Source organism: Lepus europaeus, chromosome 9, assembly GCF_033115175.1.
Source record: "Lepus europaeus isolate LE1 chromosome 9, mLepTim1.pri, whole genome shotgun sequence".
In the NCBI taxonomy this organism is placed as follows: domain Eukaryota; kingdom Metazoa; phylum Chordata; class Mammalia; order Lagomorpha; family Leporidae; genus Lepus; species Lepus europaeus.
This window is the reverse complement of record NC_084835.1, coordinates 123,448,010-123,464,401: the sequence shown is the minus strand read 5'-3', so window position 1 is coordinate 123,464,401 and position 16,392 is coordinate 123,448,010. Positions and strand designations below refer to the sequence as shown.

General features: G+C 54.0%; 1 protein-coding gene across 6 annotated transcripts in view; it reads right to left on the bottom strand.

The window, feature by feature from the left end:
* ZNF236 (zinc finger protein 236) overlaps nucleotides 1–16,392 on the bottom strand; it is a 116,111-nt gene that overhangs the window by 59,398 nt on the left and 40,321 nt on the right. For all 6 annotated transcript variants that reach the window (XM_062201820.1, XM_062201819.1, XM_062201816.1 and 3 more), the window contains 6 exons: nucleotides 15,698–15,926; nucleotides 10,692–10,964; nucleotides 9,379–9,582; nucleotides 3,460–3,601; nucleotides 2,692–2,952; nucleotides 297–550 (listed from right to left, as the gene is read on the bottom strand). In XM_062201820.1, the coding sequence (XP_062057804.1) occupies nucleotides 297–550; nucleotides 2,692–2,952; nucleotides 3,460–3,601; nucleotides 9,379–9,582; nucleotides 10,692–10,964; nucleotides 15,698–15,926 (1,363 nt within the window). The remainder of the gene's footprint in view (nucleotides 1–296; nucleotides 551–2,691; nucleotides 2,953–3,459; nucleotides 3,602–9,378; nucleotides 9,583–10,691; nucleotides 10,965–15,697; nucleotides 15,927–16,392) is intronic.

The window sequence follows — 16,392 nt, the reverse complement described above, 5'->3', positions numbered from 1 at the left end:
ACTCAGCTCTGCTCCTGAGTCCAGCTTCCTACTAATACAGGGCCCGGCACGCAGGGCTGAGGCCACCCACGTGGGAGACGCAGATTCACTCTGGCTCCCAGCTTCAGCACCAACTAGTGGGCCACCGTGGGCAGGCGAGGAGAGAACCAGCAGACGACCGCTCTCTTCTGTGTGTCTCCCTCCACCTCTCAGACACAGAGAGAAGTCAGAGATGAGGGAGCAAAGCACTGCACCGGGTGAAGCGCTACGGCACTCTACAAGGGTCGTCCTGACCTCAGCCCTCCTGGAACATTTACCTTCATCTGCGTCCAAAGGCTGATCGGTCAGCGGCTGACCCAGTGCCGTGTCCTCTGCAGCCACCACGTGCTGTGGCCCCAGGTCCAGCATGGCTTCGGGGTCTGCAGCAACCGCCTCAGCCGTCTGCTGCAGCTCGGAGCTCTCGAGCTCCACCTGCATGGGGGCGGACACTTGCATGCTCTGTTGGTCCACGGTGCTGTCGTCAAGGGAGGCGGCCTGCTGGTGCTGCTGCAGCTGCTGGGCGAGCTCGTACCTTCGAGAGGCCAAGGACGTGTGCAATTAGATGCTGGCACCGCTGCCAACCACCTACTCGTCACACGTTTCATTTTAAAGTCGTGACGACAATGCAGCTAAAAATTACGTCACTCTGAGCAATTCAGAGAAATCACGGCATCTCATGCACAAGTGCCGTCTCAGGCTGCAGGCCACGGCACACGGGGAGGCAGGACAGCACACCCTGAGCTTTCACGAGTCTCAGGACAAGAAAGGATGCCACCATTTGAGAGTGCAACGCCCCAGCTCCAATCCCACAGAGGGCCCCAGGGCTCAAAGAACCACACCAGGTGAGCCGGTACAAAACACACCCAGCACATATGCATCAAGGCCAACAGTCTCTTTTCCAAAGAGAAAAAAAGAGAATTGAGTTTTATAAATGAATCCAAAAAACCTTAAAAAAAAACAACCCACCTCACACACAGACCTGCTCAGCAGGCTGGCTCGGTGCCTGCACAGGTTAAGGCGAGGTGTCGTCTCTTCCTTCCTTCTCATTCCACACCCACACGATCCACCCAAGGTTCCTCTCAATCTGCCCACCTGAAGTCCACCCTTACTCAGTTCCAAACAAAATCTCCCCTCTTCCTTTCTGATGTCCCAGAAGAGTCCATGCCCCACTGCTTCTGCTGTAGAACGGAGGCCCGCACTGCGACCACGACAGCAAAGCCGGGGCACACCGCCCCACGGCCAGGGCCCCGGTCTGCACAAGCACCTGACCAGGTGGACACCTGAGTTCTGTTCACTCAACTTTCGCTTTCATGGATTTTACTGCAGCCTTTTATGCCTATTTTTAGTCTAAGCGTTCTGGAGCTCCCGAGACCTCAGAGAGCGCGCTGGCGGCTGAGCCTGCCCCCTCCTTGCAGGAGCAGGTGCCCGCACTGCACATGAGAAAAGCACCACTGTCAGGCGCAGAGCCCTCGGCCTGGGGGGCTCCTCCTCAGCACCACACGCGAGCCCGTGGCAGGCCACGGCAGGCAGCGGGTCCCACAATCAGCCCACTGGCCACTGGCTGCATAAACAGGGCTTTAACACTCACAGTCGCCACTCTACCACCGAAGGTGCATTGTAGAGGCCTGGCTGCCTGACAGAGACAGGCCATGGGCAAGCGAGGTCCAAGTTCCTCAGGACATGGCGACCCGACCCCATGGCAGTGAACAGACGCAGGCATCCTGCGTGTCAAGGCCATGCAGACCCCCAGTCCCCGGACATAAGCGTGGCACATAACTCCCTCCAGGAAAGGCAGTAAGTATAACTGAATGGAACGCCCTATGCTCACCGGCGCCACCAATACTGGGCTGAGCAGTGGGGACAGGTCTCAGCTAAGCCACCATCTGCTCAAATCAAACAAGACGACTCGGTGGACGGCACGTGGCATCCAGAGCCAAACCACCACAGAAACCATTGCCAGGGTTCCATGGCGTGCGTGAGGGTGACACCACTCAGAAGTAAGCATTCTCGGGTGGAGGGTCAGTACTCCTGCTGTAACTTCCATCGCATTTCCCGGAGGGAGACGCGGCTGCCACGTTAGCCACGCCCTACGGTACGGTACAGGACTCTGTGCTGCTCAAGGGCTCAGGCAGCCAGCGCCAGGTCCAGACACGCTGCGCCAGGTCCAGACACGCTGCGCCAGGTCCAGACATGCTGCGCCAGGTCCAAACACGCTGCGCCAGGTCCAAACACGCTGCTTGTAGATGCCCTGTGAGGCCGAGCCGTCAGTCACACTGAAGGAGGCCTCATGGACGGCTGACACAGAATGAGCAGCAACGCGCCGTGCTAATGCCATGCCCGGGAGTCACAGGCCCACCGGAGACTTCTCTTCCAAAATCCCGTCCTCCTGACTGCGTCAGACGCAGCCCAGCATCTCAGCTCATCGCCCACTGTCAGCGGACAAGGCACCGAGCCAGCACAGACTACATGCGTGCCATGGTAAAAGAAAGACGTGGACGTTTAGTTTAGGGGTCTCAAGAGACCATCTGACACTGATGCTTCCATCTCTTCTGCCCACGTACCCAGCTGCAGATACTAACACAGGAGTCAAAGACGAGTATTTCCTAAAAGCAGCCCCCAGCACCACCTGGGAATGATCAAGACGGGGAAAGGTGGCCCCGGAAGCACACCTACCTATGGGTTTTCATGTGCTTTTTGCAATTGAGTGAGGTCTTGAACGTTTTCTGGCAGTAGGGACACATGTAGGGCCGGATGTCGTTGTGGGTGCCCATGTGCCGCCGTAAGCTGCCGCCTGTGGTGAAAGCCCCGTTACAGATCAGACACTGGAACGACTTGAGCCCCGTGTGCGTGCGTACGTGTGCCTTGAGCACGCCTGCAGACACGAAGCCTCTTCCACACTGAGAGCACTTAAAGGGCTTTTCACCTGTGTGTGACCTACAAAGAAGAAATATTGCCAGGAATGTCTTCCACTCCTCCGACTAGCTTGTACTCCTGCCACTATTTCACCACCACCACGTCTTAGCCACGCTTGCAGCTCTTGCCACCTCACAGCTGAGAAGCCCTGGGCCCCAAGGTCACACGGCTGCTGCAGTGCGGGTGTGCAGGGAACCACACTGTCCTCCTGACTCCACTCAGTCATGGTCAAGTTGCCACTTTCTTTCCACTGAACTAGCACTAAGAATTAACAACGAATACAGATAAAAAAGTAAACATAATGCTAAATAAACCAAGTAGTTCTTTCACTTTTCATTGCAACTGAAAATACTGAAATATGATAGGGATTAAAACAAGGTCTGGTGGAAATTTCTGGGTAAAATATCTTAGTCAAGACACTAAACAATGAAAACTATTAATTATCAATAGTGTCTTGTGGGTCAGATGTGATACTGTAAACATCAAAAGGCAACACAACCATTTCCATCTCTGCACCCATGGCCTTACCGAATGTGCTGCTTCAGGTGGCAAGACTTTTTGTACGCACGATGACAGTAGAAACATTTGTACGGCCTATCTGCTTCGTTGACAAAGTTGTTATTAAAATAATTCTGGAAAAACTGGTTTCTTGGGATGGGCTGGATAAGACCTACAGAGCCAAACAAAGCAGGAAAGATTTGCTGTCATGCTGCAAGTACTAACGTGGAGCAAAGGGCACCTGCGTCACGCAGACGCTGCACACTCTGCGACAGACTCCAGTCCTGGGGCCCAGCGCTCCCTCGGCTGGGCAGGAGCTGGCACTGAGAGAACACTTACGGAGGAACACTTGTCATTGAGTTTACTGTTCGTAGCAAGAGGAGGATCTCCACCGTCATATGACTTCCCTCGATCCCAGAGACAGTTTTTAGGATCTCCACATTTACTTTCTATACAGGCATGGCTGACATTGTATTTACAAAATTACATGCAAAATGTAGGTGAATCAGGGATTACCAAAAATTTTTCTTTTTAAGATTTATTTATTTAATTGAAAGGCAGACTTACAAAAAGAGAGAATGACAGAGAGGGAAATCTTCCATCCCTTGATTCAAATGGCCACAACGGCTGAGGCTGGGCCAGGCCAAAGCCAGGAGCCAGGAATTCCGCACAGGTCTTTCCCAGGGCATCAGCAGGGAGCTGGACTGGCAGTGGAGCAGCTGGGACCTGAACCAGCGCCACACTCGCACCCTTCCCCTCCTCCAGCCACACCAATTTCCATGCAACGAGTACGCATCTCTGGACGCACTGTTTTTCCTGACTCTCCCTAAAAGTCCAGGTTCCATTTCAATTTTTTCCCTCAAAACCCGTCTCCTCCAAGCTTCCACCATTGTGCTCATGGGATGCCATCTCCTAGTCCACCAGGCAGGCACTGACTGCTCCCCCACTGGGAGCCCCTCCCTGGCTCACTGCATTCACTGCTGTCCAGCACCTCCAAAACATGTGAATATTCACCAAAATGGCAAATAAGAATATGCCCGAAGTCTACCAAGTGTACAAAACCTAACCAGTGGTGAAGATGCCCAAGTTTCATACCAGAGTACAATCTCTTACGGGCTCAACATCCAGTTCCACTCCTGGCCCCAGTTTCCTGCCGGTGAGGACAGGAGCCATGGGTAACAGCTCAAGTAACTGTTCCTACCACTGGTGTGGAGGCCTGGATTGAGCTCCTGGCTCCTAGCTTTGGCTCCAGCCACTGGCCCAACCCTGACCCTTGTGGCATTTGAGGGAACGAACCAGTAGATGGGAGCTCTTGCTTTCTGTCCCTCAAATAAAATAAAAATAAAATAAAAAAATTTTTAAAATTATAAGTTTCGAATAACATCTGATTGGCTATTTTCTTGCTCCTTGTTGGACTTAATAGAATGGTCTCTCAGACCACTTTACTAAAAAGACGTGTGCATTTGTTTGAAAGGCAGAGTGACTAAGAGATCTCCCATCTTGCTGGTTCATTCCCCAAATGGTCACAACAGCCAGATCTGGGCCAGGCAGAAGCCAGGAGCTCTATCCTGGTCTCCTCCAAGGAGGGCAGGAGCCTAAGCACTTGGGCCATCTTCCACTGCCTGCCCACGCATATCAGCAGCAGACTGGACCAGAAGAGGAACAGCCGGGACTTGGACCAGCAGTCCGCTATGGGATGCTGGTGTTGCAGCAGCAGCCGGCCCCACCAAACAGAATTGTTGGAATTCTCCTCTTTGCACTAAAGTGAACTGTGTGACATACAACCAGGAAGACGGATTCATGCTGTTCATTAGATAAGTCATACCAAAAGCAGTAAGACAGACCGATACTGAATATGATAAATTCTAAGTAATTAGAATCAAACTCATCAAAGTGAGAGAAACAGAATTCCAGTGAAGTAGATGGACCAGGAATTCCACGTTCACCTCCTAATTGTTAAGACCCAAGACCCCCCAATGACAGTTTCACACGTGTTTCACGGGGAAGAAACCGCGCACACCATGGACAGGAAAACCTGTGTCGCTTCTGCCATTTCCCACACTAAACATTTGGGGGCTGGCGCTGTGGCACACTAGGCTAACCATCCACCTGCAGCACCGGCATCCCACGTGGGCTCCGGTTCTGGTCCCGGCTGCTCCCCTTCCAATCCAGCTCTCTCTCTGCTGTGGCCTGGGAAAGTGCTTGGGCCCTGCACCCGCATGGCAGACCCAGAAGAAGCTCCTGGCTCCTGGCTTCGATTCTGCCCAGCTCTGGCTGTTGCGGCCATCTGGGGAGTGAACCAGCGGAAGGAAGACCTTTCTGTCTCTCCCTCTCTCTGTAACTCCACCTCTCACATAAATAAATAAAATATTAAAACAAAAAAAGAGAATCTGTCTGAGGAGCAAGGATGAGGCATGCTCAAGGCTTCCCAGGCAGTCAGACTGCAAGGCAGGGCCCAAGGGAGGCCCCAGGTGTGGGCTCCCTACAGCCACCTGGACACCAAGCTCACCACAGCAGGCGAGCCTCGAGCTCTCCAGGCTCCTGGTTATGGCCGATGCCGGGGTCTTCACACAGCCACCACTGCTGACGCTCCAGCCTCCCCTGAAGCAAAGTGACCCACAGTCTCCTCTGGAGATGCCTGGTCGCCTGCACACCCGGCCACCCAGCCTGCAGCCCGCAGCAAGCCCTCCACATCCATGCCATCCCCCTCGAGTGCAGGCCTCCCACCACTGACCTGAGAAACCGCCCACCTGCCTCTCCAGTTCCTGCAGCCCTTTCTGCTGTGGCCCTGGAAGCCACAACTCTGCTTCCCAGACCCCCTCCCGACACCACAGCTCGCCCTGCACACACCGCTCCTCCTGCCAGCCTGTCCTTTGTCAGCTGAGCCGTGGCCTGGGATCCTGGCCTCCAGTGCATCAGGCCCATCTACCCCTACTGACCAGAGATTAAATTACCTGGTATAGTATTGTTAGTGCACCCTAATTCTTTTAAAGTGACAGTCTTGGTGTACAACACACTGTGGTTTAAGGAACTCTGCTGGACTGGAATATCCAGACTTGGCCCAGTAAGCCAAGTCGCTGTGAGAATTCTATACCTAAACCCTCTCCCCATCAAGTTTCTATCAAAATCCTTCCCACACAGATGAGGAGAGCAGCATCCTTGCTCTGGCCCCGGGGTACTCAGAGTCAGAGAAGTGATGACACAAATAGAAATAACAGTGAAGCCAGACATGGTAAGAAACCGTTATGCCATCTCCCAGAACCACTCCCACCCGCCGTCCTCGGCCCAGACACGGGAGAACTCAGCTTCCACTGACCAGGCTAAGATCCAGGCACCTGTGATGCCTACAAGGACCCCAGGCATCCCACTGAACTCTCAGGAATCAGGACTCAGGGCTGGCCCAGCAGGTGAAGCCTCCTGCAATGCTGGCATCCCATGTGGGCAGGTTCGAGTCCTGGCTGCTCTATTTCCAATCCAGATCCTTTGTAAAGTGCCTGGGAAAAAGGGTAGACAGAGGGGCCAGCATTGTGGCGTAGCCAGTAAAGCTGCCACTGGTTACACCTGCATCCCATATGGGTGCCAACTGGTTTCCTGGCTGCTCCACTTCTAATCCAGATCCCTGTGACTGGTCTGGAAGAAGCAGCGGAAGATGGCCCAAGGGTTTGGGCCCCTGCCACCCGTGGGAGAGAGCTAGAAGAAGCTCCTGGCTCCTGCCTTCGCCCTGGCCCAGGCTGGCCATTGTGGCCATCTCAGGACTGAACCAGCAGATGGAAGATCTCACTTTCTCTCCCTCTAACTTTGACTTTCAGATAAATAACTAAAATCTTAAAAATAAATAAATGTTTAAAAAATAAGAAGTGTAAATTCACACACAGACCGACTGTACGCTTATGGGCCACATGTTGAAGCCTACTCCCAATGTGGCAACAATCAGAGGTGGGGCCTGGAGACCTTCCCCCTTCCTTCTGCCCTTCACAGACACCACATCCGTCCACACCCGGATCCTAGGCGCCCAGCCTCCGGAACTGTGGGAGGAGCGCAGACAGACCAGGACAGCATGGCTCCCAGTTTTATTCCAGTTCTGAGAGATCATCTTTCTAAAGGTTCTAGTTCTGGACACCAGGTGGACCACGCTAAACCCTACCACTACCCAGCCACACAGACCATGCTAAGTCCTCACACTACCCAGCCACACGGACCATGCTAAGTCCTCACACTACCCAGCCACATGGACCATGCTAAGTCATACCACTACCCAGCCACACGGACCATGCTAAGTCATACCACTACCCTGCCACACGGACCATGCTAAGTCATACCACTACCCAGCCACACGGACCATGCTAAGTCCTCACACTACCCTGCCACACGGACCATGCTAAGTCATACCACTACCCAGCCACACGGACCATGCTAAGTCATACCACTACACAGCCATACGGACTATGCTAAGTTCATACTACCCTGCCACACGGACCATGCTAAGTCCTACTACTACACAGCCACATGGACCACAATAAGTCATACCGCTATCCAGCCACACAGACCACGCTAAGTTCTACCACTATCCAGCCATACAGACCACACTAAGTCTTCACACTACCCAGCCACACGGACCATGCTAAGTTCATACTACCCTGCCACACGGACCATGCTAACTCCTACCACTACACAGCCACATGGACCACAATAAGTCATACCGCTATCCAGCCACACAGACCACGCTAAGTCTTCACACTACCCAGCCACATGGACCACGCTAAGTCGTACCACTACCCAGCCACACGGACCATGCTAAGTCCTCACACTACCCAGCCACACGGACCATGCTAAGTCATACCACTACCCAGCCACACGGACCATGCTAAGTCCTCACACTACCCAGCCACACGGACCATGCTAAGTCCTCACACTACCCAGCCACACGGACCATGCTAAGTCCTCACACTACCCAGCCACACGGACCATGCTAAGTCCTCACACTACCCAGCCACACGGACCATGCTAAGTCATACCACTACCCAGCCACACGGACCATGCTAAGTCCTCACACTACCCAGCCACATGGACCATGCTAAGTCATACCACTACCCAGCCACACGGACCATGCTAACTCCTACCACTACACAGCCACATGGACCACAATAAGTCATACCGCTATCCAGCCACACAGACCACGCTAAGTCTTCACACTACCCAGCCACATGGACCACGCTAAGTCATACCACTACCCAGCCACATGGACCATGCTAAGTTCACACTACCCAGCCACACGGACCATGCTAACTCCTACCACTACACAGCCACATGGACCACAATAAGTCATACCGCTATCCAGCCACACAGACCACGCTAAGTCTTCACACTACCCAGCCACATGGACCACGCTAAGTCATACCACTACCCAGCCACACGGACCATGCTAAGTCATACCACTACCCAGCCACACGGACCATGCTAAGTTCACACTACCCTGCCACACGGACCATGCTAACTCCTACCACTACACAGCCACATGGACCACAATAAGTCATACTGCTATCCAGCCACACAGACCACGCTAAGTCTTCACACTACCCAGCCACATGGACCATGCTAAGTCTTCACACTACCCAGCCACACAGACCATGCTAAGTCTTCACACTACCCAGCCACACGGACCATGCTAAGTTCACACTACCCTGCCACACGGACCATGCTAAGTTCACACTACCCAGCCACATGGACCATGCTAAGTCTTCACACTACCCAGCCACACGGACCATGCTAAGTCCTCACACTACCCAGCCACACGGACCATGCTAAGTCTTCACACTACCCAGCCACACGGGCCATGCTAAGTCCTCATACTACCCAGCCACATGGACCATCCCAAGGCCACATCCTACACAGGGGCCCAGAGCAAAGAGCATAGGACCAATCCCAAGAGCACTCTGCAATCCACCTTACCCAAGTCGGTTATGAGAATCGGCTCCTGCAAAGGAATATCGGGGACAGGGACGTTCGTCTTGCCAACACGGGCCTTCGCAGGCTTACGCTGGTGCCTCATCTTCCTTAGCTCCGTGTGTTTGAAGTGGGAAGCAATGTGGGTCTTCCTGTGGCCTGAGGTTCGGAACTTTTTGTCACAGTGAGGACAAGCAAAAGGTCTAACTCCTGAGAAAAATAAAAGCACACTTTAGAATCATTTCAGGGAACGGCACCTCAACACAGAGTGCCAACGTAAAACATCTGCACTCCAACACCACTGAACGTTCAGTTTGCTGTTCCACGCCTGGAATTTCAAGGACTTCATCCATTATTTTATTTTCCCTCATGTTTGTACAATGCATATTACAGATGTTAAGGCATGCAATAGGAGAATTTTAAGTAAAAAAGGAACATTGACTATTTTCAGGACAAAGCCTGAAACTAACACAGACATGGCAACAACTAGCAAGCAGTCCTGCAGAACTGCACAGCATGGAGAGCACCCCAGACCCCTACACCAACCCTCCCCCGGCTCTCTCAGGTGGCTGCTGGGATGCCACACGGCACCTGGCGGTCTCCAAGCCAGCGCCAAGTGATTGCTACCGGCTCTAAGCAGTGATGAGAATGACAGTGGGGACCGGCCCTCATTGTCCCCCACCGCTGCATCCCCCCTTGTCTGAGGGAATAACAATGCAGACCCCAGACAACAGCTGAGCAACGCCAGCTTTTCCAAATACTCATCCCAGGGCCAGCCCAGCCAGGGCACGCTAATGGAGCACACGGAGACACTGCTCGCAAACACGGGCTTCCACGGGAGTGATAAAAATGCCACAACACTGTTCAGTGGTATGGGCTGCACAACTGTGAATCGTGTTCTTTCAAGGAGAGAATTTACGATGTGCGAATTAGATCTCAGTGATGCTGTTCCTTAAGGAGACGTGGAGCCCACACAGCATCCGTGCTGATGAGAGGCACCGCAGGGTAGGGCGACGCTCTCGGCTCCCTTCCTGCTGAAGGCCTCTGCGAATGGGCCCTGGCCCCAAGGTGCCAAGCCTCCCCTGCTTGCCGGCTCAAGACCACGAGTCCCCCGCACGGGTCCTAGAGGGTCTCCTCCTTAGAAAACTCACCCAGGCTGAGGCTACCCTCCATCTGGCCCCCCAGGAGGAGCCTCTTCACCCTGCAGTCCTATGTTCATCTTTAAGCGCCACTCGTCCAAGCCCCCCTCTCCGTCCTTAGCTCCAGGGGGGGAAGGCCACCCCGGCGGAGGGTGGGGGGTGGGGCTCTGCGCGGCGCACCTGTGTGCAGGCGGATGTGCACCTTGAGGCTGCCCGAGGTGGAGAAGCTCTTCATGCAGTGCTGGCACTTGAAGGCCTTGATGCCCGTGTGCGTCTTGCTGTGCGCGGTCAGCGTGCTCTTCACCGCGAAGGCCCGGAAGCACTGCGGGCACTTGAAGGGCTTCTCGTGCGTGTGGATACGGATGTGGCGCACCAGGTCGCTGGGCTTCCGGAACGCCTTGGTGCAGTAGGGACACACGTGCCACCGCACCCCGTTCTCCTCTCGGATGGAGCCTGCAGCGAGGGCACGGAACACAGCACAGCTGGGCCCAGAGGTGCAGCACGGCAACTGAGCCATGGCCAGCAGTCACCGAGGACCACGGCTCGCCCCGCGCGAGACCCCGGGAGTCCACACACACACAGTCCCCAGCCCACGAGGAACAAGAGTGAAGGGAACAGGCGACAGGACCCCCAGGAGGCAGCAGGACAGATCGGCTCTCGCGCGGGAACAGGAGGGACGCCGTCACTAACGCCCGGCTCACTCGGAGAAGACACGAGAAGGGAGGAAGGTAGAGCAGGAATTCTCCGAGCCTCTCTGACATCCCAAGATGATGTTACAAACACAAACAATGACGCAGCAGTAATTTCTTCATCCATGAAATGGAATTTACAATTACGACAAAGAAACAGGACATATGATACTGCAGAATTCCAGATCAAATGTAAGTTTTATCTTTTACAACTCAAAATACTAGTCAACTCTGAATAAAATTTAAAACTATTTCCAACTGAAGAACAATCTCAATAAAGCTCATGAAAATGTACTAAGTAAAATGATCTCTGAAATATTAAAAAAGTCCAGGAGGCTCGCTTTTGCCTTTTTAACTTTGATTAGCTTTATTCACCGAAAGAAATGGAAACATACACACATTTCAGATGAAAAACCCAGATAAAATCAACATGGTCAAAAAGAGAAGCAAGCATGTTACAAAAACAGCTGGCAAAACACTATCATCTTCGGGGTATCACAGCCAACAAAAATTAAGATTAGTCGAGGGGCTGGCGTTGTGCATAGTGGGCTAGGCCTCCACCAGTGGCACAGGCATCTCATGGGCACAGGTTCAAGTCTCCATTGCTCCACTTTTGATCCAGGCCCCTGCTAAATGCGTCTGGCCCAAGTGCTTGGGCCCCTATACCCACATGGGAGTCCCAGAAAAAGCTCCTGGCTTCGGAGTGGCCCAGTTCCAGCTATTGGTGGCCATCTGGGGAGTGAACCAGTGGATGGAAAACCTTTCCGTCCAGTGCCGCAGCTCAATAGGCTAATCCTCCGCCTGCAGCGCCGGCACACCGGGTTCTAGTCCTGGTCGGGGCACCGGATTCTGTCCCGGTTGCCCCTCTTCTAGGCCAGCTCTCTGCTGTGACCAGGGAAGGCAGTGGAGGATGGCCCAAGTCCTTGGGCCCTGCACCCCATGGGAGACCAGGAGAAGCACCTGGCTCCTGCCTTCGAATCAGCGCGGTGCACGGTGCGCTGTACGCAGCGTGCTAGCCGCGGCGGCAATTGGAGGGTGAACCAACGGCAAAGGAAGACCTTTCTCTCTCTCTCTCTCACTGTCCACTCTGCCTGTCAAAAAAAAAAAGAAAAGAAAAGAAAAGAAAAGAAAACCTTTCCCTCTGTCTCTTCCTTTCTCTGTAACTCTACCTCTCACATAAATAAATAAATATTAAAAAAAAAAAAAAAGAACTAGTCTAAAGGAAAAACACAGGTTTTCTTTACATGAAGGCCCTCACCCCACTCCTTGTAAGAAAACGCGGATGACAAGGACACTAGGATGCCATTTCCTAACCCATCAGCTTAGCTGAGCGCAGCCTGTGGAGAGGCTGGGCTTGGGCTGTGACTCCACTCTGCTGTCAGCACTCAGAGGACGGACAAGACTGCCTTCCTCGAGTTCCGGGCACTTACCGACACAGCGACTGAGGGAGGGCCGTGCACCAGACCAGCGTACAGCTCCCTGGTACTGATGACGGCACCATGGTGATGTAGGAGGACAGCCTTGATTTTAGGAAACGCACGCTCACGGGTGTAGAGTTATTTAGGGTCTTAGAAAGCATTTAGGATATTACATGAAGGGCTTCAAAACTTCAAGGAAATTTTGCATTTTTATTTTTTCTAAGAATTTTCTGAAGCTCTGTGGTATCTACAAGTCTCTCTCAGAAAATTCAGGAGAAAAAATAGGAAAACAGAGAGAGTGAGTCGGACACCACCGACGCTAGGTGTATGGCGTTCTCTCTTGTGTTTCTGAAACATTTCTATTAAGACTGAAATTATCTCAAAAGTATAACCTTACAACCATCTTATATAATGTACCCTTCAAAGCTTCCAACACTTCTGGAGATGTGCCCTACAGGTACATGGACACATGTCTATGACGCACCCACTGCAGCAAAAGTCCGCAAATAACTTACATATCCCCGTACTTCCTCAACAGCGGGTGAAGCGAACCGTGATGTAGTCACTGAGCAGAATGCTACTCAAGCACTTTGAAAAATCAGGGAGTAGGTGGAAAAAGACGACTTGAAAAATAACGTCCACGTAGGTGACCTACCCTGCCCACGTGTGGTGAAAGGCTGCCTTGGGAGGGATGGATGACAGAGCAGCAGGGGCCCTGCCCTCCTCACTGCACGGGCGAGGCCGCAGGAGTGAGGCTCCCCTGGGAAACAGCCACCGCTCAGAACAGCAGGTATTCCCTGGGGGCAGCCGCAGGCCGATGGGTCCCCAGGGAGGGTGGGGGGCAGCCGCCAGGCCGATGGGTCCTGCAGGGAGTGCAGGCTCAAGCACTCCGGATGCCTCAGCTCTGTGGGCAGCACCTGACTGCCATGGAGGCCCTCGCTGGAGGCACGGTTCCCAAACAAAAAGAAGAGCCAAAGCCAGGCACGAGAGCAAGTTCCAATCTCGAGTCCCACCTGCGGTTGCTTGCCAGGGTCAGACGAAATGATTCTGCAGGCCTTAAGTGGCCCGCAGGCTGGACATTGCCTGCCCCTGGTTTCCAGCAGCAACAAAGAAAATAAGAAGAGTAAGTCGTACAGAGGATGCGCAAGACCTGCCCGCAGTACAGGAGGGAAAGGCATTCGCAGGTGCGAGAGACACCCCGCCCTCAAGGTATCCACTTCCTCACACAGCGGTGCCCACGCACAGCAGCACAGACGCACACACGCGGCCCACGCCGAGAGCCTAGAGCTGACACCAGGAAGATAACCAAGCTCACGGCACACGCGGCTGCGGGGGACAGAGTTCTCAGCACAAGGCGCTAGACAACTATTACCCACATGATCAGCACAGAAAACCCAAGATGCCAGCCTCGTAACACATCACACACCACACTAAAGGCCAGGGAAATGGACAAATTAAACGCGAACGGCTAATTTTTGAATTTCTTAAACCAGACACCAGGCGCCTGGATTATCAAGTCTGGCCAGTTTACCTTCATTAAACGTGAGTGGCTGAATCCACGTACTCATCAAAACACACTGCAGAGGGAGGCAGCACTCAGCTGGAGAAGAGACTTGAAGCAAATTTAACAGCAAAGAATTAACATCCAGAAGGCACAAGAGCTCCAACAACTCATCAGAAAGAGACCAGAACGCCAGCAACTGACTCTGCGTCCCCGCCGAAACTCTAGCAGGCGGACAGGCGCACACTGTCGTCCTCGACCCGCACAGCTCAAACACATCCTCACGGAATGCCTGATCAGATAAAATATCAGTGATAACAAATTTAATACAAAACGTTTGGGGACTTCCTTATGTGTTTATTTGTTTATTTTCACCTATTTGAAAGTCAGAGCAAGATCAACAGCGAGAGCAAGAGAGACAGAGAGAGACCTTCCATCCACTGTTTTACTTCCCTGCAACAGCTAAGACGGGGCCGGCCCAAAGCTAGGAGCCCAGAACTCCATCTGGGCCTCTGAGATGGGTGGCAGGGGTCCACGCACTTGAGCCAGCACCTGCTGCCTCCCAGGATGCAGCAGCAAGAAGCTAGCTCAGCACTCCAGCGGGCACTCAGACACGGATGTGTGCACCCAAGCCCCCGCTCGCCCCAGCACCAGACACCCACAACCCACGAAACACAGAGCTAATCAGAGTGCGGCAATGGCTTCTCTTCCTCCTTCCTCGCCCTCCTGAGCCTGGAAGTCCCAGGGGTTACGGCGCATAGACCCCAGCACCCTACTTTGCATCCAGGGAACAGAGAGCCAGACCCCACTACCACACTCCAGGGAAGAGTGCCCCAGGCCGTGTAGTGGGAAAGCTCCTGCTGCCCACGTGCCAGGAAGAAGTCTCCTAAGAGCAGTGTGCCAGGGAGACAGGGAAGACCCGGTAAATGCCAGCTCCACAGGACGCACTGTGGGCTCACACAAGAACAGGCAGCAACTGACACCCCCGAGACCCACAGAGGCCGGGTGCTGGGGGCGCGGGAGGAGCGCAGGGCAGGCAGCACCAGGGTGGCCCGGGCCAGCAGGGAGAACGGAGGCAGAGCAGCACAGGGCTGTGGATGGGGAAAAGCGCGTCCAGGAAACGCGGGGACGTGAGAAACAGCAGGAATCCAGCTCCGCCTCCGTGGCGTGGCCGAACAGTGGAGGAAGACTGCGATGAGGGCGGGCCAGGTGCCTGGGCTCAGAGAGGAGAGGTGAGGTGAGGTGGGCGCGCCCCACAGGAGTCGTCATGCGCAACACGCAGGTGCAAGTGAGGAGGAAGGCAAGGCAGCCACGGTGCACCAGGCACCGGGGGCAGGAACTGAAGGAAGCAGTGATCTCAAGAACACTCAGAGCGCTCCGCACTCAGGCCTGGGACGCGGCAGCAGACCGGCCGCCGGAAAGAAGGCAACCGGGGGAGAGGCCGGATTCAAGACACGTCACAGCTGCCACGCTGCCACGCTAAATACCACTCCAGGGCAGCCCGAGCCAGACTTGCAGCAACCGGACCCCCATCGGCGCCTTCCAGGACACCCAAAGCTGGCACCCGCAAACAATTACCGGGTAAAAATGGTGATTTCTTCTTCATAATTTTTTTTTCTTTTTTATCCAGCTTCTCTGGGCTTTCCTGTTCTTTCTCTTGCTCTGCATCTGGGGGGTCCGTTGGCTCGGTGGACACGTTGGAAACATCTGGGCTCTGAGTCTGTGTGGCTGAGGCCTTGGCGTGGCTGGCGTCGCTGGGATGTGCTGCAACTGGAATTGAAGACAGCCCACTGTTTTCTAAGGCTTGCTGAGACAGAACAGAACTAAAAGGTTAGAAGATGCAACGGCCCAGGTCTGCCTGCCAAAGTCAAGTACAGACGTCACAGAGCTTCCCCACCACATCTCACTCCACTCCACAAACTACAAGCCTGCAATTCCGAGTCCTCGCGCGGAAGCCAGGCTGCCAAGGCTAGGCCAGAAACATCCCCTGGGGATCTGACAGCCCCCCAGCCCAGACATTAAGCTTAAGCTTTCACTCATCTCTACACTAAGGGGAAGCGAAGTTAATCAGTTTCACTGCTGAGAGTCTGACCTGGGATCATGTGGGCAGCCTAGGGTCACCGGGTGTACCCTGGAGACACCCAGACTGCACACCCCTGGCCCCCTCGTCACCAGGAAGGTGCAGAGTCTGGCTCACACAAACAGCAGAGAGTGGGGGGAGGCACCGTGTCTGGAAGAGGCTCGGCGGCCACTCTGGGCGGGGGTCGGACAGA